This window comes from Natator depressus, chromosome 7 (assembly GCF_965152275.1).
Source record: "Natator depressus isolate rNatDep1 chromosome 7, rNatDep2.hap1, whole genome shotgun sequence".
Lineage (NCBI taxonomy): Eukaryota > Metazoa > Chordata > Testudines > Cheloniidae > Natator > Natator depressus.
Window position 1 is genome coordinate 928,295 of NC_134240.1, and position 19,938 is coordinate 948,232.

The following is a 19,938-nucleotide window of genomic DNA, read 5'->3' on the forward strand; positions in this document are numbered from 1 at the left end:
GGGGCTCTGGCCTGAGTCGCCTTCCCCCCGTCCTGCCAGCTTGCCTGCCTGCCTCCTCCAGGGCAGGTGCTGTCCCCGTAGGGAGACTGCCTGGAGCTTGTGTCCTTCCCTCAGCTCCGAAGTGGCACAGAGCACTCCTCGGGGGTGCCAGCGCCCAGCCAGCCACTGCCTCATGGGCTCTGAGTGGGCATTGACCACGACCTGCCCACTGCTCCTGTGCCCTTGGCCGCTCCTGAGCTCGGCCAGGCTGGGGCAGCAGTGGGGACATGGGCGCTGGGACGGGGCCTGGGGGAGAATGCGGGCGCTGGGATGGGGCCTGGGGGGATGCAGGCACTGAGGATGGGACGGGGCCCGGGGGGGGACACGGGCACTGAGGATGGGATGGGGCCCGGGGGGGGACGCGGGCACTGGGATGGGATGGGGCCCGGGGGGATGCGGGCACTGAGGATGGGACGGGGCCCGGGGGGGATGTGGGCGCTGGGATGGGACGGGGCACGGGGGAGGACGCGGGCACTGAGGATGGGACGGGGCCCCGCGGGGACGCGGGTGCAGGGATGGGACGGGGCCCGGGGGAGGACGCGGGCACTGAGGATGGGACGGGGCCCCGGGGGGGACGCGGGCGCTGGGATGGGACGGGGTGCGGGGGGGACGCGGGCGCTGGGATGGGACAGGGCGCGGGGGGGACGTGGGCGCTGGGATGGGACGGGGCCCGGGGGAGGACGCGGGCGCAGGGATGGGACGGGGCGCGGGGGAGGATGCGGGCGCTGGGATGGGACGGGGCCCGGGGGAGGACGCGGGCGCAGGGATGGGACGGGGCGCGGGGGGGATGTGGGCGCTGGGATGGGACGGGGCCCGGGGGGGATGCGGGCGCTGGGATGGGACGGGGCGCGGGGGGGAAGCGGGCGCTGGGATGGGACGGGGCCCGGGGGGGACGCGGGCGCTGGGATGGGACAGGGCGCGGGGGGGACGCGGGCGCTGGGATGGGACGGGGCCCGGGGGGGACGCGGGCGCTGGGATGGGACGGGGCCCGGGGGGGACGCGGGCGCTGGGATGGGACGGGGCGCGGGGGAGGACACGGGCGCAGGGATGGGACGGGGCCCGGGGGAGGACGCGGGCGCTGGGATGGGACGGGGCGCGGGGGGGACGCGGGCGCTGGGATGGGACGGGGCGCGGGGGGGACGCGGGCGCTGGGATGGGACGGGGCGCGGGGGGGACCCGGGTGCTGGGATGGGACGGGGCCCGGGGGGGGACGTGGGCACTGAGGATGGGACGGGGCCCGGGGGGGACGCGGGAGCTGGGATGGGACGGGGCCCGGGGGGGGGACGTGGGCACTGAGGATGGGACGGGGCCCGGGGGGGACGCGGGAACTGGGATGGGACGGGGCGCGGGGGGGACGCGGGCGCGGGGGGCTTCGGCCCCCTCTGTCCAGGCGCTTGCAGATGTCCGTTGGCTGCGGGTGTTCTCCGTGCGTGCTGCCCCCCTCCGCGGTGCCTGTAGAGCGGGCTCCCCGTGACCTGCCCAAGAAAACCGTGGACTCTGGTCTGCAGTGAAGGTGCCCGACCAAGTTTATTGCCAAGGAAACGCGTTCCTAGTGCCTGGCTTAATGGTGACCGGTCCACCCCGTGTCTGCCCGCTGCAATGGATACCACCCAGTGAATGATGGGACTTTCTGCTCCCCCCTCAGCTGGACAATCACCCCCGTGACCCCTCTTTATACCCTGATACAAGTTATGCATCACCCCTCTGACGGGGCCAGTTACCACTCTGCACCAGCACCCACCCTAACCCTGCACCAAAACCTTCATCCCCGACCCTGTCATCCTGACCTTGTCCTGAGCAGGGGTCGTTGTGTCCCTGGGCCACCTTCGACTGCCTTTCACTTCACACCTCACCACGCTTACTGAACAATGGCTGACTTGCTCATTTTTACCATCTAATTATAAAATAAAATGACTGGAACATAAATATTATATTTACAGTTCAGTGTACAGTACATAAAGCAGGATAAACCAGTCATTGTATGAAATTTTAGTTTGTCCTGAGTTCACCCGTGCTTTCTTGGTAGCCTGTTGTAAAACTAGGCAAATCTCTAGGTGAGTTGATGTACCCCCGGGAAAACACGTACCCCTGGTTAAGACCCACTGGTTACCCCATAACCCTGTATCGGGGTGTTCTGGAATGTGACGAGGAGGGTTTTTGGAATGCCAGCCCTCTTCTTGCCAAGTTCATGTACCGGACAGTGGCGCTGCAAGCAGGCCTCTGCTTTGTACCCAGGCCTGGCTTTAGTTTGGGCCTTAGGCCTCACACCAGGCTCCAAGTCTCAGGCTGTCTCGACTGCAGCAGACTCGATACCACTGGGCGCTGGGCATGGCACTGCCCCTCAGGCTGCCAGCGTGAGCCAGCGGCACCCCGTGCACCCTGCACGTGGCCGTGGCACGGACAGAGCACTGGCTGGGTCTCAGGGCCCTGGGGTTGCCCGGCGTGAACCATTGTTGCACCCTTTGACGTATCTGTCCCTAGGGTGGGTGCAGCCTCTCGCTTGCCTGCCCCCAGTGAGAGACCTGCTCACTCAGCCCTGGTCTAAGGGGTGGGTGGAACCACCTGGGCTAGTGCCTGCAAGGCCTAGCTGCTTGTCTGCGTCGTGGGACACCTGGCACGCTGCTGGCACCCACTGGTCCATGCCAGCACTGAGCTGCCATGATCGCCCCAGCCGAAGCCCAGGGAGCCATGCTGGCTTCCTCTGCCTTGGAGGGGCTCTCCAGCCTGAGTTCAGTGGCTCCCAGGGAAAGGGGAGAATTGGCTCCCCAAGGGAGTTTACCTGAGTGGGTCACAAACCCAGCTGCAGACCCCTCGTGTTCTAGCTGGTCTTGGGCCCAGCAGCATTGCTAAGAGAAGCAGGGTCCAGTAGCCAGGCCTGCTTAGCCCTAGCCAAGACTGTTTAACATCCTCCTCTGGCCACGTCTGCACTGCAAAGGTTTGCTGACATGTTAGGCCGGCACACAGCTGCCGTGGTTAGTATATCGCTGGTGCGTGTGCACGCTTGGCTCCTTGTGTCAGTGCTGCTCGTTCTCAGCATGCATGCCCATGTCGATGCACAGTGCAGTGCACCATGGGTACCCCAGTGTGCAGCCTGCCGCCGTTCAGTTTGGGCGATGCATGATGGGGCAGAATGAGGTGTTCAGGATGACGGGGAGCAAGGGGTAAACTTCCCATAATGCAGTGTTCTCCATCCCATAATATCAGCCCTAGCCCATAAATTTTGCTCCTATTCTCAATTTCTCATGCCCTCGTGTGGGACATTTTGCTACCTGCCATGGCTGACAGGGGCATGGAGTCTGTCTGCATGGTGCTGCACTATTGCGCTGGGCATTGCAAGAAAAGATCCTAACGGTTAGAGCTGCCTGTTGTGTGCTGCATAATATCTGTGAAGCAAAGGGGGAAATTTGCCCTGGGGTGGAGGTGGAGCTGCTGCCTGCTGGGTCTGAACAGCCAGGCCCCAGGGCTCTCGGAGGAGTTCACCGAGGTGCTGTGCGGCGGTGGTCACTGTGCTCCCCTGGCCCTGCAGTTTGGGTGGTGCTTGCTGCAGACTGCGTAGCTCACTTCCAGGGCCGCTGACAATGCTGGGCTGCTTGCTGGACACCTATGATGACTGTCCTGATTGGCAAGGGCGTTGTGAGCGCACAAGAGCACTGTGTTCACTGCCAACACGTGCACTGAACTAACAGGGATGAATCACTCTCCAAACAAACAAGTTTTATTCACTTGCAAAAACAGCTCCAATAAAACAAGTGAAGAATTAACCGTAAATAGGTTTTAACTTAAAAAATGCAGGAGCCGTAATAAACACTGATGCCCATTGTAGCTACACATTGTTGCCGGCACCCAGTGCCAGAGGCGAACAACAGCAAGGTTCGTTGCCCGGTATGCGTCACCCAATCATCACAACGGGGTGGAGAAGCCGAAAAGTTTATTTGCAGCTGCAAACAAGGTACAGGGAGAACAGAATCTCAAATCCTGCACCCAGAGCAGGAAGTTACACAGGCTTTTACATTTTTTTTAAGCATATTTATTTAATAGCAAGCTGCTCTAAGTATTTATATAGCCAGCCAATTTAGTTACCAGCTAGTTTTTTACACATCAACTACGGCTCTCCCAGGCCTGCGTAGGTGTAGCTGGGTTGTCCATGCTTTCTCTCGGGGTGGACTGGCAAGGGTAGGTGTGCTGGCCCTGAGGTTATGTGGAACGCTGGGGGTGAGCACCAGGGCTTACTTTGTGCCAGAACTTGCCAGAGCTGAGCCCCAGCACCCCTGGGCCTGGCAGGTCAGAGCCCCGGCACCCCTGGGCCTGGCAGTTCAGAGCCCCGGCTCCTCTGGGCCTGGCAGGTCAGAGCCCCGGCACCCCTGGGCCTGGCAGGTCAGAGCCCCGGCACCCCTGGGCCTGGCAGTTCAGAGCCCCGGCGCCTCTGGGCCTGGCAGGTCAGAGCCCCGGCTCCTCTGGGCCTGGCAGTTCAGAGCCCCAGCACCCCTGGGCCTGGCAGTTCAGTTTAGAGCCCCGGCTTCCAGGGCAAAAAGTGTCACCACGCCCCCAACCCCCTTCCTGGCTCAGGTTACAGGCTTAGGTATCGTCCCTCAAGTGAAGCCCCCACCCCCCACCCCCTCGGCTATCCCATCCTCCATGCAGACAGTCCCAGTAAAACTCCCCTGTGACATTCCCAGGTCAATCTGCCCCACTCCCAGCTCCGTCACAATATATATATACATATCTAGTGATTTTGATTACAAACTATTCCTGTGGGAAAAGGGCCCATTTCCCCTCAGAATATTGTAAAGCCTTCTGGGGATAACACATCCTGGTAGCAGTAGCCACTCTACCTGACCCCCTTGGATAATTTGTTTAACTACCACGGTTCCACTCAGTGTGACTGTACCTCACATATATTTATATTGACATAACTGGGTTTTATTATTAAACCAATAATCAATCATCATAAAATAATAATACATAATCAATTCCCTTTTTATAACACCACAACTGTTACTTTTTAACATTTTCACAACTCCTAAGTGTTTCCTTCCCTACAGAGTCTGTAGTATTAATTTTTTCAAAAGCTACTTGTAACTCTTCACTTATTTTAAATCCCTTACTTCTGCATTCGGTTCTTTAAGGTGCAGTACAGCTGCCTTCCCTGTGCTTTTTTTTCTTTGCTTTTGTTTGCACCTCAGTTGAATTGCAGAAGTGCCATTCTCTGTTGCAGTTAATTGTTTCTGAGCAACTTCAGGGGTTAACCTATTCACTCTCCCTTTTTCACTTCAAAACCTTTTTTTTTCTTTTCTTCACTCCAAGCAAGTCACAACTCCTGTCTCTTAAGATGGTCTATTAACTTTGTTTTTGCCTTAAGTGCCTCCTTTCCTTCACCCTCTCCCCTGGCTCTTGTTACACAGACAGAGACCAGAAGTCCAAAGTGCAGGCAAAATGATGTTTATTGGGGTTAATTCCAAGCAAACATATTCATAGCGCTACACATGGGCAGAGTCTGTTCCCCAATATTCCCTTCCCAGCTGATGTTGGAGAGCCTTGCCCGTGTCCCCATTCCATCCTTCTCCTTTCCAGTTCTCCAGTTTGTTTTCCCAGCTGTTCCAAATGAGTCTGCATTACTTGTGCTTGCCTCACTTCCTTCTCTAAAATTTCCTGGCAGATTTTAAAACGTTCTTGCAGGGTCTGTAGCCCGGCACACGCCTCCCCCTTGTGTTACCTTTTCCGTAGCCCACCACAACAACCATAGCACAGCTGCCTGCTTCTTGCTGGCATTCGGCTTGTACAGCTGTACACACTTCTCCAACATGTTTTCTAATGTATCAGTTATCACATCAGGTTCCACTGCACCCTCCATCCAAGGGCAGGTCCCAAATGCAATAATCTCCTTCTCTAACATAGAAGGGGCTTTAACTTTAATCCATTGGGGTGCCTCCTCTACCCCTTTACGCTTTTTAAACATTATCTCAATAACCTTGCACAGTATCTCCCCGCACGCACTCACTGATACTTAATATGGCACGTTCCCAAAACTCCACGCAGTATCTCCCCACACGTACTTTTAGTCTGACAAATCCCACAAATAAGGAGTCACCCTTTAGACTCCCCCAACACTGTCAGACCCCGTCTCACAATCTGGCACTCCTTATATCTCTCCCTCCCCCCCTGCAATTCTCCGCCAAATGCGAGAGGTAGCGGGATCGCTGCTCGCATTCTCCACCAAATGTTTGGCTCTGATAGAGGCCTCCCTACGGGATGCAGGAGCAGGCAGATACCGGACACAGTGTTGGTATATAATACTCTAAATATTTTTATTGATTACAGTATAAACCCCACTCAGTCCACATTCCCACTCCTTTCACACTACGCCAGAGTCTGATGATCTGAAGGAAATCCTGATGGCCAGGTGAAATTCAGTCTGATCACAAGGTGTGGGGAGCCCCACAGTACACGCCTCTTTTTCAGCGCTCTGGGTTGGAGTCTGACTCCAACTTCAGCTATAGCCAGCAACCTTTTCTACAGACCAGACCATCACGTCATTAGCTCTTTGTGTGTTTACTAAGCCTTTCATCCATATCTCCAGGACAGCAGTTCCGGGCAGGCTGCCATAATCCAAGACGTTCCATTTCCTCTTATGGACGTGACAAAGTTTGTTTTGCACAGACAATTCTTGACAGCTCATAACCTTAAATCTTTGCTTCAGTTGCCAACACACAACTCACATACTCATACCAAGCATACAGCATTTATACTAGGCCCATATGGCCTCTAGCATATTACAACATACACATCACAACACATGCTCCTCCTCCTGCTTGCTGTTCATAGCAGGGCCCTGGGACTTGGGCTCCCAGTGGTCTCTGGGGTGGCAGAGGGGGCTCTGCTGAGGATGGCGCGCTTGGCACCTGATTGCTTGTTGGCCTCCCCGGCCTTCTGCTCTGCCTGCCGCAGCTCCTTGGCTGTCACGCGGCACGGCTGGTGGCCCCAGCGTGCCCCTGCTTCTGCATCCCCAGTGCAATCTGCTCCTAGATGTCACTGCTTCTGCGGCTGGTTGGAGCTGCCTCTCCCCCGGGGCCAGGAGAGCGTGGCTGGAGCGCGGAGCTGAGAGGGTCGTCTGGGAAGTTGTGCACATCACTGGAGAGCAGATAGAGGTGCTCTCGCCAAGCGGGACAACCAGGAAAAGGGGCTTTGGGGGAGGGGGCTCCCTGGGCAGTGGCGATCACAGTTGTGACCAGAGCGGTCAGCGTGGGGCATTGTGGGACAGCTGCTGGAGGCCTGTCAGAGTTGACGTAGGTAACGCAGTGTCGGCACTTGCGCTACGTCAGCCTCGGTGCATCGAGTGTGGCTCAGCGCCACTCGGGAGCTGGCGTTATTCTGGCGGCGTAACGGGGCCCTTCCATCAGGGGTGGGGGGGACGGCAAGTTTCAGTGTAGACACTTGCACGTCTAGGGCAATGCATGGCCCTGCACGTTGCTCTGCGTTGCACAGAGCAGGACAGACTGGAGGGAGCCAAAGAGGCTCCTCAGCCGCACTGATAATACAGGTCTCAGAGGAGCAGCCATGTTCGACTGTATTCGCAAAAAGAAAAGGAGGACTTGTGGCACCTTAGAGACTAACCAATTTATTTGAGCATGAGCTTTCGTGAGCTGCAGCTCACTTCATCGGATGCACACTGTAGCTCACGAAAGCTTATGCTCTAATAAATGCCACAAGTCCTCCTTTTCTTTTTACTGATAATACAGAGGCTGTAGGTAATCACTGCGGTTCCACCGGCTCCGGGAACCTCTGACGTGGGACCTCAGCGATACCTCACCCAGCACCACGCTCTCCTACACCGACTCAGCGGTGGAGGGAGACCCCTCACAAGTTCAGCGGCCTGACTGCGAGATGACTTGGCCCAAGGCCGTTGTTCTGGGGGCCTGTGGCTGCATGGCTCAGTGCTCAAAGGGTTCGCACGGCACTGCTGTGCAGGGAGGCAGGCACACGGCGGGGAGCCACTGGCTTGGGACTCAGGTACTGGCCTCTCCCTGCCCCTCACTAACACAGCTTTGGTAGCGCTGCACAGCTTTGGGATACCTCTAAAAATGGTGGGGGGTTGCTAGACCATAAAAATACCACAGGGAAGCATCCGCTTGGGTCTCTTGTTTAGTGCCTGAGTCTGAAACTTATGATCGTTTAAAAGCACGAAGGCCACATGCCCCCTCCAGTCCCGTCCCCCCCAGCCTGGGAGATGGAGTTACAGCGAGAGGGGCTGCAGGAAGCGTGGGCTCTGCACGGCAGGGAGGTTGCAATTATCCCAAACCAAGCATTCCAAATGACTCTGCTTATTACGACAGTCTGTAACCCACTAACAACCGCCCCCAGCTGCTTCCCCCCTTCCTCCCCCTGTGACTGGGGGTGGGGCGGCTTAAGTTAAAGGGCCCGCTTCCCCTTGAATGGGCCCTGGAAATCCATGTTAACTGCTGAAGACAAACAGTCCCTTTCCCCTTGTGCGGCTGGGACCCCCACAGTCCCTCTCCCAGCCCTGAGGAAGAGCTCTGTGCTGCTCCGAAGCTTGTCTCCCTCACAACCGAGGTAGGGCGGATAAAAGATATTGTTCCTCCCGCAACACCCCTAAGCCCAGGCCAGGTTACCTATGAACCCAATCAGGGCCTGTGTGCACCTGGCTGGCCCCGCCCTACCCCTGGCGGCTGCACTAGGACCCAGGTGTGTGGGAGCAGCAGCAGGAAGCTGGCTTGAACCCACCTGCCCTTTGCCTGGCAGCCTGAGGCTCGGGGAGGGAAGGGGAGGAGAGGCGAGGCAAAGCAAAGCAAAGCAAAGGAAAGCAAAGGAAAGGGCAGAGCAGAGCCGAGCCTGTGTGCAGTGTGGTACAGACCAGAGCACTGAGCTGAGTTCAGCCAGCTGGGATCCCAGAGCTGGGCTGACTCTCCCAACCCCCTCTGCACGGTGCCTGGCTGGGGCCGTGGGCCTGAGTGGGAAGTCCTGAGTCAGGCGCCCTTGTTGTGGGGGCCGGCTACTCCCTGGAGGACCCCAGGACCTGGGAGCCCGGTCTGAAGGGAGGCCTGAGCTGGGTGCTGGCCCTTCAAGGGGAAGGGGCTCCCCGCTGGAGCCACTCATGGCTGGCGGGGACAGCCCCTGGCGCTGGCTCTGACCCTGCAGGCCCCGGAGATGCAGGCTGTGGGCTTAGGGCTCTTCCTCCTGCTCCTGCCCAGAGTGGGGCTCCGCGCCCCCCCGGACTCTGTCAGCTGCTCCCAGGTGTGTATGAGCCGGGATTGGGGCTCCCTACTGCTGCTCCGGAGGGGGCTCTGCTGTGGGGGGGCCAGTGATGGGGTGTGGGCGGGTTGGGGGCTGTTGAGTAAAGATAGTGCTCCCCCGCAACACTCCAGCCCTGGTCGCCTCCCCTGGCCCATCCTCACCGCCCACAGGCCTGCAGGTGTTGGTCTCTGTTTATGCTGGTAACTGGCCCACCTGCCTGGCACGGCCTTGGCGTCCCCTGCTCTGCCCGTGGCCCGATCCAGCCCCTGGCTGGGAGGCTGCCGCAGAGCACCCCTCTCCTGGCAGGAGGGGGGCAGGGAAGGGCAATTCCTGGGGGGTGCCCTGCCTGGGGACAGATACCCCAGGAGCAGATGGGGTGAGTGGGTCTGTGTTCACTGGCTGGTGCCAAGGACTTGGGGACTGGGACGGGACAGGCTGTGCCCTGGGGCTGGCCTGTGCTGGGGGTACCCAGAGCTAATTCACCCCCAAACCACCTGCCCAGAGAAACGCCCCGTGAATGCCCCCCCCACGCGCCCTCCCGCTGCGGTGAGAGTGACAGGAGGGGCTGGGGCACGTGAGCTGGGGGGGGCGTGGGGGGGAGGAGGCGGCGGGGGAGGTGTAGGGGCCTGGCTTGGGCGGAACCAGAGGGGGCCTCAGTCGGCCTGGGGGAGCCCCTTCGGCCGCTCTGAGCAGGTGATGAGTGTGACGGGGCCCGGCCCCCCATCATCGCTGGATGGGGGCACCCCCCCCCGGCACGGGGCACTGGCAGGGAGGGTGGGCCCCTGACACAGGCCCCGCGCCAGACAGGGAGAGCTGGGCGTGGGCCTTGGCGCTGCTGTTTGCTCAGCTAACAAACCAGCCAGGCCTGGCAGCTCGGTGTGCGGAGGCCATAAACCCCGGCCTGGTGCTTGTGGCCATGGAGACGGGGCCAGCCGGTGCAGGGCCGGCCGGGCGCCCGGGGCCCATGGGTGAGGGGCCGGCCGGGCGCCCGGGGCCCATGGGTGAGGGGCCGGCCGGGCGCCCGGGGCCCATGGGTGAGGGGCCGGCCGGGCGCCCGGGGCCCATGGGTGAGGGGCCGGCCGGGCGCCCGGGGCCCATGGGTGAGGGGCCGGCCGGGCGCCCGGGGCCCATGGGTGAGGGGCCGGCCGGGGCCCATGGGTGAGGGGCCGGCCGGGGCCCATGGGTGAGGGGCCGGCCGGGGCCCATGGGTGAGGGGCCGGCCGGGGCCCATGGGTGAGGGGCCGGCCGGGGCCCATGGGTGAGGGGCCGGCCGGGGCCCATGGGTGAGGGGCCGGCCGGGGCCCATGGGTGAGGGGCCGCCCGGGGCCCATGGGTGAGGGGCCGGCCGGGGCCCATGGGTGAGGGGCCGCCCGGGGCCCATGGGTGAGGGGCCGCCCGGGGCCCATGGGTGAGGGGCCGCCCGGGCGCCCGGGGCCCATGGGTGAGGGGCCGCCCGGGCTGTGGGCTGCAGCCCCCTGCTTGCAGTCAGGGGAGAGCCAGCGGGGGTCAGGCCGTGGGGCTCAGGCTGCCACTAATCCCCCCCGTGGGGGTCAGGCCGTGGGCTCGGTGCCCTGCTCTGTCCCATCACACAGCATGGGTGACGCTGACCCCAGTCTGGCCCCCCGCAGGGCCGGGCACAGAGTGCCCACGAGGTCTGTGTCGCCTACAGCCACTGCTGGAATGAGGGAGGCTTGGGGTGGCTCCTGGCTCATGCAGCCCTGGCCTCCCCCAGCAGGGGGCGCCGTGGGGACGGGGCAGGGCGCTGGCTGAGGGGGGGCTCCTCCAGCAGGGGGCGCCGTGGGGACGGGGCAGGGCGCTGGCTGAGGGGGGGCTCCTCCAGCAGGGGGCGCCGTGGGGACGGGGCAGGGCGCTGGCTGAATGGGGCTCCCAGCAGGGGGCGCCGTGGGGATGGGTCGTTGGCTGGGGGCGGGGGGGGAGGTCCTAGCATGTGAATGCTGAGGACCTGGTTTCTCCCTGATCTTTCCCTTCTTTTCCTGCAGGGCCTGTCCTGCTGGCTGCTGGGTAAGTGCCCTATTGCAGCGCCGTTTCTGGGGAAGCGTGGTTGGGTGGGCAGGTGGAATTCCTCCCTCCCCCCCTAGCAGGGGTCTGGCTATGCTCTCTCCCCAGGTGGGGCTGGGGGCACATGACCCTGGTGTCTGGGTCCCCAGGGTCACTAGGCTCCCACAGCCTGTCCATCAAGCACAGTGGAGAGACACATGACACAGCTACCCCTCCGCTCAATGGGTCTGAGGGTCCCCGGTGCCCAGCTGTGCCATGAACACAGGGCACAGAGTTGTGCTTTTGATTTTTCCTTCCTAAGTGAAGTGCTTTGCACTTTACTGAATTTCATCTTGTTGAATTCAGACCAATTCTCCATTTTCCCAAGGTCATTTTGAATTCTAATCTTGCCTTCTAAAGTGCTTGCAACCCCTCCCAGGTTGGTGTCAGCTGCTGATTTGATAAGCGCATTTCCACTCCGTTATCCAAGTCCATTAATAAAAACATTGACTAGTACTGGACCCAGGCCTGACCCTGATGGGCCCCACTGTTAGGATATAGATGTTCAGGCCTGTCTGTAAAGGCCTATGCTCTAAAAATTTAGGTGTAGTCTGATCACTTGGCTAGTTCTAGAGGTACAAAAGAAAGAATCAAAATCACTGTCTGCCGGTGTAAGGGCCTTCTCTTACTGTGACAGTCTGAGGCCCTGTGCTTAGGCTAAGATCTCTGGCTAAGCAACAGAGGCAGCCATAAGCTGGGAAGCGAACGGTCACATCCTCACATTCCAAACTAGTCACATTGTAATAAGGTGCTATTGGGCTGTTACGAATACAGTCCTGTCCTGATAACGCCTATCGCCTCCAGAGAAAGGGAAGTGCCTAGAAAATGTAAAAGGAAACTTAGTTTGATAGCATCCTGTCTGGCAAGAACTCACTTATCAATAGCTGGGATGTGAAATCCTCATTTCTGTTTCAGAGTAACAGCCGTGTTAGTCTGTATTCGCAAAAAGAAAAGGAGGACTTGTGGCACCTTAGAGACTAACCAGTTTATTTGAGCAGAGCTTTCGTGAGCTACAGCCGATGAAGTGAGCTGTAGCTCACGAAAGCTCATGCTCAAATAAATTGGTTAGTCTCTAAGGTGCCACAAGTACTCCTTTTTCTTTTTCCTCATTTCTGTGTTTGTTCTATCACTGTAGTCCCATTTCCCTCTTGTTTGTCTGTATAATCTCTGTCTGGTTCTGTGATTGTTTCTGTTTGCTGTATAATTAATTTTGCTGGGTGTAAACTAATTAAGGTGGTGGAATATAATTGGTTACATAATCATGTTACAATATGTTAGGATTGGTTAGTTAAATTTTAGTAAAATGATTGGTTAAGGTATAGCTAAGCAGAACTCAAGTTTTACTATATAGTCTGCAGTCAATCAGGAAGTGGGTGGGTGTGGGTGAAATGGGAACAGGGAATGGGGGTGGGGAAACTGGAATCATGTTTGCTAAGGGCAAGAACGGGAACAGGGACACAAGTAAGCCTCTGTGGTGTCAGAGCTGGGAAGGGGGACACTAAGGAAGGAAACTGGAATCATCTCTTGCTGGAAGTTCACCCCAATAAACATTGAATTGTTTGCACCTTTGGACTTGGGGTATTGTTGCTCTCTGTTCATGCAAGAAGGACCAGGGAAGTAAGTGGGTGAAAGAATAAGCCCCTTGACATCTTGGTGCTGGGGACTCACTCGGATGCATCGCATCGGATAGGTGAGTGGCAGCCTGTAAGTCCCCCTCCCCAACAGTCTGTGCAGCTGCTTGGAGGGGTTTCAGAGTAACAGCCGTGTTAGTCTGTATTCGCAAAAAGAAAAGGAGTACTTGAGGCACCTTAGAGACTAACCAATGAGCTGTAGCTCACGAAAGCTTATGCTCAAATAAACTGGTTAGTCTCTAAGGTGCCACAAATACTCCTTTTCTTTTTGCTTGGAGGGGGTATCGCAAACTCTCGTGATGGTAGTTGCGGGTTCTGGCAAGCCAGGGTAAAGGATTTTTTGGATAAATGGATAAGGAAGAATCAGGGCCCATACCAGGTGCAGGGGTCACCCTGGGATGAGATTAAAAAGGAAATGGAGGAAGTGTTAGGGGATCCAGAGAGATGGGCGTGGCTGAAGAGCCCACCCTCCTTGGTATACGGGTAGTGGAAGAAGGTCCCTGCCCATGGGGACTGAATGCCTTCCAGGGAAAGGAGGCACTTCAGTCCCCTTGTGAGAAGTTTGAAGTAAGGGCAGCATTATGGGAAGCTGCCAGGAATCTTTCAAGTTTGGTGCTGCTTCAGCAAGGGCTGCTGAAGGGTTGTAAATTAGTTAGGGGTGGTTAAAGATGATTTGGCACAACAGGGTTTAACGTCAAAAGCAGAGTTAACAGACTACCTTTAGAGACTGGAGCTGGGACTTGGTCCTGGGGGAGTGGAGAGAAAGAAGGGGAAGAAAAACATTTTCAGAGTGCAGAATGGCAGGGTTTGCAGGAACAGGTAACAACCCCGACTCTTCTCCCAGAGCCAGAATGAGAACCTGGGGATAAGGGTTCCCAACTGTTTCAACCTAGGGAGCCTACTCTTGGCTCAGAGCTAACTATGTCCTTTTCTTCTTCTTTTCCTTGGTTTACTTACTTGGCTGCTGGTAGCCTATACTTTAAACTGACCGGACAGGCTTAATTGGTTTCTTTCCACCTCTCCCCCTGCCTTTCCACACTCTTTTGTTTTTCTGAAGTTTTAATGGAGGGTACTTTGGATAGTTTATGTGAGATGTTTTTGGTTATTTTGGACAAAGTATGACAGAGGTCTGCTGTATGCCACTGGAATTTTTGGAGTAAAAGTTCCATGGAGACCAATGTTTTATGGCCTCTTTGAGCAGTCTCAAGGCCAAGGCAGCACAGGTTACGGCAGCTGTATGGCAATATTGTAGTTGGTGGCTAAGTTGTTACAGACAAATTGCACTACCTTAAACTAAACAAGTCCATGGAGGACTGGTCCATCAGTGGTGGTTAGCCAGGGTGGGCAGGGAGGGTGTCTCTCGCCTCTGTTTGCCAGAAGCTGGGGATGGGCGACAGGGGATGGATCACTTTATGATTACCTGTTGGGTTCGCTCCCTCTGGGGCACCTGGCATTGGCCACTCTCGGCAGACAGGACACTGGGCTGGATGGACCTTTGGTCTGACCCAGTATGGCCATTCTTATGTTCTTACTAGATACAGCCTTCCAGTTTGACAGCAAACCATTGATAACTACTCTTTGACTACAGGCTTTCAACCAGTTGTGCACTCACCTTATAATATTTTCATTTAGTCCAGTGGTTTTCAACCTGTGGTCTGTGGACCCCTGCAGGGCTGCAGACTGTCTAAGATTTCCAAAGGGGTCTGCATCTCCATTTGACATTTTTTAGAGGTCTACAAATGAAAAAACTTTGAAAACCCCTGCTATAGCCCACATCCCCTTTAGTTTGCTTATGAGGCTGCCATGTGGGATTGTGTCAAAAGCCTGGCTAAAATCAAGATACATCACATCTACAGGTTTTGGAGAGCTAGCCGTGTTAGTCTGTATCAGCAAAAAGAACGAGGAGTCCTTGTGGCACCTTAGAGACTAATGCTCAAATCAATTTGTTAGCCCACGAAAGCTTATGCTAACAAATTGATTTGAGCATTAGTCTCTAAGGTGCCACAAGGACTCCTTGTTCTTTTTACCACATCTACAGCTTCCCTCCATTCGCTAAGCCAGTAACCCTGTCCGCGAAGGAAATTAGGTTGGTTTGGCATGATTTGTCCTTGATAAATCCATGCTGGCTATTCCTTATAACACTATTATCCTCTAGGTGCTTAGAAATTGAACTTTTAATCGTTTGTTCCAGTATTTTTCCAGGCACTGAAGTTAAGCTGATTGGACTGTAATTCCCTGGGTCCACTTTGTTCCCCTTTTTAAAAATAGGTGCTACGTTTGCCCTTCTCCCATGTTCTGGGTCATGACCCATCCTCTAGGAGTTCTGAGAGATAACTGCTAATGGTTCTGAGATTTCAGAGTAACAGCCGTGTTAGTCTGTATTCGCAAAAAGAAAAGGAGGACTTGTGGCACCTTAGAGACTAACCAATTTATTTGAGTATAAGTTTTCATGAGCTTGGTTAGTCTCTAAGGTGCCACAAGTACTCCGGTTCTGAGATTGTTTCAGCTGGTTCCTTAAGTATCCCATGGTGAATTTCATCCAGCCCTGCTGAGGTGAATACATCTAACTTCTTCTCTAAATGTTCTTTCACCTCTTCTTTCCTTATTTTGACTTGCATTCCTTCCCCCTGGTTGTTAAGATTAATTGTGTTGAGTATCTGGTCACCATTAACCTTTTTAGTGATGACTGAAGCAAAGTAAACCTAAAACACCTCAGCTTTCTAGATGTCATCAGTTATTAGCTCTCCTGCCTTGCTAAGCAGAACACCTGCCCTTTTCTTTGTCTTTCTCTTTCCCCAGGGTATTTATAGTATCTTTTCTTCTTGCCTTTTATGTTCCTTGCTAGTGTAACTCATTTTGTGCCTTGGCCTTTCTGATTTTGTCCCTACACACTTGTGCTTTTCTTTTGTATTCCTCCTTAGGAAGTTGTCCATGTTTCTGTTTCTTGTAGGATTCCTTTTTGATTGTCAGGTCATTAAAGATTCCTCATGGAGTCATACTGGCCTCTGAATACTCTTCCTATCCTTTTCTTCATGTCAGGATAGCTTGTAATTGTGTGTGTGTGCCTCCCCTGAACTCCTTTAGTCCTTTGATTTCCCTATGGGCCCTGACCTACCAGTTCTCTGAGGTTCTTGAAGTCTGCTTTTTTGAATTCCATTGTCCTTAATCTGCTGCTTATTCTGTCCTTTCCTTAGAATCCTGAAATCTCTCCTGGTTGCTTTCACCCAATGCCTTCCACCTTCAGATTCGCTACCAATTACTCCCTGTGGGTCAGAATCCCGACTAACGTGGCTACCCCCTGGTTACTTTCTCCACTTTCCAGAACAAAAAGTTGTCCCCAACACATTCCAATAACTTACTGGAAAGTTTGACTTTTCCAGCAGCTGTCTGGGGAGCTGAAGTCCCCCATTATTACCAGGAACTGTGTTTTGGGTGATTCTGTTAGTTCTAGAAATGTGCTTTGGTGGGCTAGAGGAGACCCCTATTATTATGTCCCCCCCCCTCTTTTTTACCCCTTTTGTCTTTACTCAGAGACTTTCAACCAGCCTGCCTCTCACCTCCGTCTGGCCCCCAGAACAAGTGTAGACCCCTCCTCCCTCTCTATCCTGCCTGGTCCTTCCTGAGCGAGCTGTGCCCCTCTGTGCCAGGATCCTATCCAGAGACTGACCCCCCCCCCCATAGCTCTGTGGGGCCAGTTAAGGCACAATGTCCCTGATGTGCTGCTGCGTCCAGTTCTTGCCCGTGTGCCTTGCCTTAGTGTGCAGACTGCTGAGATGCTGATCCCTCCACCCCCCGCCCTGGTGCTGCTCTGACCCCACGGACTTTCCACGCCCCCCCCGGCCCAGCATCTAGCTCTTTGCTCAGGCCTGTCTGTAGCTGCCTGTGGGCTTTTCTCACTGCACCTTTGAACCTAGTTTAAAGCCCCACTCACTAGACTGGGGAGTCGGTGCATGAAGATGCTCTTCCCCATCTTGGCCCGGTGGATCCTGTCTCTTCCCAGCAGCCCTTGTGCCCCGGCCAGCACCCCACGGTCAGGGAAAGCTCCCCTGCCAACCGCGCCTGCGCAGCTGTGCACTTCCCGCCAGCGGCCCCGGCCCCCGCCCCCATAGCCCTGCAGGCAGTGCTGCTCTGCCGAAGGGCAGGCCGGGGAGCAGCGGTGCCCACAGGGGTCAGCAGCGTGGGGGGTGGCCAGAGGGATGGATGAGCCTTGGTGACTTTCCGTGACATATTGGGTGTGGGCTCCAGGCAGGGAGTGCGGATTCTGGGGCAGATGGACGCCCCTGGCCTCCGGCACCCTGCGCATCCTCCTCTCTGGTGCACTGGAGTCTCCTGCTCCTCAGCCACTGGGACCTGCCCCTCCTCTCCCCTCCTGTTGCTGGGATTGGGGGGACCTGCATGGGGGGAGGAGTGCTTGGTACTGCCTGAGGGGGCCAGTGGCCGGTTCTCCTTCCTCCTTTGGTGCTGCTGTAGTGGTCTGGGCTTAGCCAGCATCTCCATCCAGATGGCTCCAGGTGCATCTTGCCCATGAAGTCTTCATGTTCCTGGAGGCCATGCAGCGAGCCACTTCCTCCAGCAGCGCTTCCCGAGGGACTCCACACCTGACACCTCTTGGGCTGGCTAGTCCCACTGCCCAGCAAGGCAAGCCCAGGACCTGGCCGGAAGCCCCGGCGTGAGGATGGCTGTCTTGCGGGGGACCCCAGGGGCGGGCAGAGGAAGAGTTAGCAGCTGTGTTAGCCACGGGCCATTTTCCTCCCATTGTGGGCTCTTCCTCAACTGGTGCCAGCTGGCTGGCAATACCAAGGGAATTAGCCATGTGGGTGACGGGCTGTGCCATGTCCTGGCCTGGGCACCAGGGTTACCCCTTCAGTTTGCCCTCTTCAACAAGGGCAGGTCACAACAATGGCTCTGAGCCTGAGCCTCTGGGCTGCAGCCCCTGCCTCCCCCTGGGAGCTCTGCCCAGCCAGGCCACTGAGCGAGTCCCCGCTCAGAGTATCCCCCTGTGCCGCACCAGCCGGTACCGGGTTCCAGTCCTGGCTCAGCGGAGAGCAGCGAAGGGACAGCCAGAGCCCAGGGTGCCCAGGAGCCAGGCTGCTGCGGGAAGACCCTTGGTTTCCTTTCTGTGTCTGTCGCTCTGTCTCAGACTGGTCCCAGGTAAGAGACCCGTGTCTCTAGGAGCCCCGTTCTTCCCACTGGCCTGCTGCCAACCCCTGAGTTCGTGTGTCCAGCATCCAGATCGTCCCACTGGTAGCTCTCCTGTGTTCAGGCTGTGGGGCTCCCCGGTCTTTTCTAGTCCTCCGTAGCTGTGGGGTGGTGCCAGCCAGTCCATGCCGCCCTCTTCCTACCCCCCAACCACCTGCCTTCCTGTATCCTGCTGTGCCCAAGGAGCAGCATTTTCACCCTTCTGCACCTGCAGGGCAGCGATGCCAAGGGGCTGGGCACAGTCACACAGTTCACAACAGTGTTACAGACAATCCCCACGTTGTCATGGCCCCCTCGCCCGCTGGGGGGCACTGTGCCGGTGCCAGGTCTGCTGCTGTTGTGGGGTGGGATGTGTCAGGGTAAAGGGTTTTCTCTCCACTCTGCAGAGGCCGACGTGTTGTGCAGCCCTGGGGCCGTGGGGCTGGCCTCTGGCCCAGTTCTGGTGCCGACCCAAATGAGGATGGAGTCTGTGCTGCACTGCACAGCAGCGTCCGACTGCTCCCCCTGCGTGAAGGTCGAGCTGCAGCTGGCTGTGCTGGGTGAGAGCAGGTTGGGGCCTGTCACGGGGTCCCCAGGCGATGCTCTGGAGCTGCTCCCTGTGGAGCCGGGCAGGACTCTGGGAGCAGCCTGTCTGCAGGGCAAGAAGCTCACACGGCTTCCACCTTCCTGGGTCTGACCTCGGAGCATTCAGCATCCCCCGCCCCTCCGTGCACTTCCCACAGCAAGTCCGCCCAGGTGGGGTCCTGGGGGGCCCAGTGGGTCCTGCCCCCCAACTCCGCAGTCAGACGTGACTCTCAGCCAGCGTAAAACAGAAGGTTTATTTGTTGACAGGACCACAGCGTAGGGAAGAGCTTGTTAGCACAGAAATCAGTGACTTTCAGCAAAGCCCATCTTTGGGGGAGGGGAGCCCAGAGCCAGGGCTCTGGTCCTCCCCGTGCACCCCAAGCCAGCAGAGACTGACTCCCTTCCAGCTGCCTGGACCCTGCCCTGCCCTTTGCTGCTCCTCTGGTCTTTGTCTCACTTCCCAGGCCAAGAGTCACCTGGTGTCATCCCCCTCCTGGGTCTCAGGTGACAAAGGGGCGGCCATAGCATCCCTGCAGGCAGCTGGAGCAGCTCCCGCAAGTCACACATGCTTATTCCCACCACCCAGACATTGGTGCAATACACAGGGAAACTGAGGCTCACACAGCATTCATGCAAAACAGTAAGACTCGCATACAACATAACAAGGGAAAATCCCCACTTCATCACAGGCAGAAAGGCAGCCCCAGAGCCCAGTTCTGTCCACTCCCTCCGCCCCCCCGCCCCAGAGCCCTGCTGCACCCCCCAGGTGTGTGAGTACCAGCGGCTTGGGGCTGGAGGCAGGAGTAGCATTTCCCTCGCCTTAGTGCAGCCCCGGTGCGGGGTGCCCATGGGCTCCCCAGCCTGGCCTGTGCTGAGCCAGCCAGGCACATCTGCTCTTGGTCAGCCGGGGGGTTGGGGCTGGGCACCAGGTGTCAGAGGTGTGAGCGCGGCTGGCTGGGGCCCGCTCCGGGCAGATGCTCCCTCACGGGCTCTGGGGCACAACCTGTTGAGTGGCTGTTTCTGTTTTAGGGCCCCAGGAGGAGGTGGCAGGTGAGGGGATCCGAGACGGAGCTGGGATGGACGCCCTGCAGCATTGGGACAGTGGTGAGGACCTGCGGGCAGCCCCGACCCCATGCCCCTCTCCCTGCCTGCCGGGCCCCTGCCTGCCACTCACGGCTCCCTTTGCTCCCTGCTCTCT

General features: G+C 57.3%; 1 protein-coding gene across 1 annotated transcript in view; it reads left to right on the forward strand.

The window, feature by feature from the left end:
* Positions 1–8,552: 8,552 nt before the first annotated feature.
* Positions 8,553–19,938, forward strand: part of CRELD1 (CRELD disulfide isomerase 1) — a 32,526-nt gene continuing 21,140 nt past the window's right edge. Inside the window, exons 1-4 of the mRNA XM_074957278.1 lie at positions 8,553–9,288; positions 11,289–11,310; positions 18,563–18,715; positions 19,770–19,844. Of these exons, the coding sequence (XP_074813379.1) occupies positions 9,202–9,288; positions 11,289–11,310; positions 18,563–18,715; positions 19,770–19,844 (337 nt within the window). The 5' untranslated portion in view covers positions 8,553–9,201. The remainder of the gene's footprint in view (positions 9,289–11,288; positions 11,311–18,562; positions 18,716–19,769; positions 19,845–19,938) is intronic.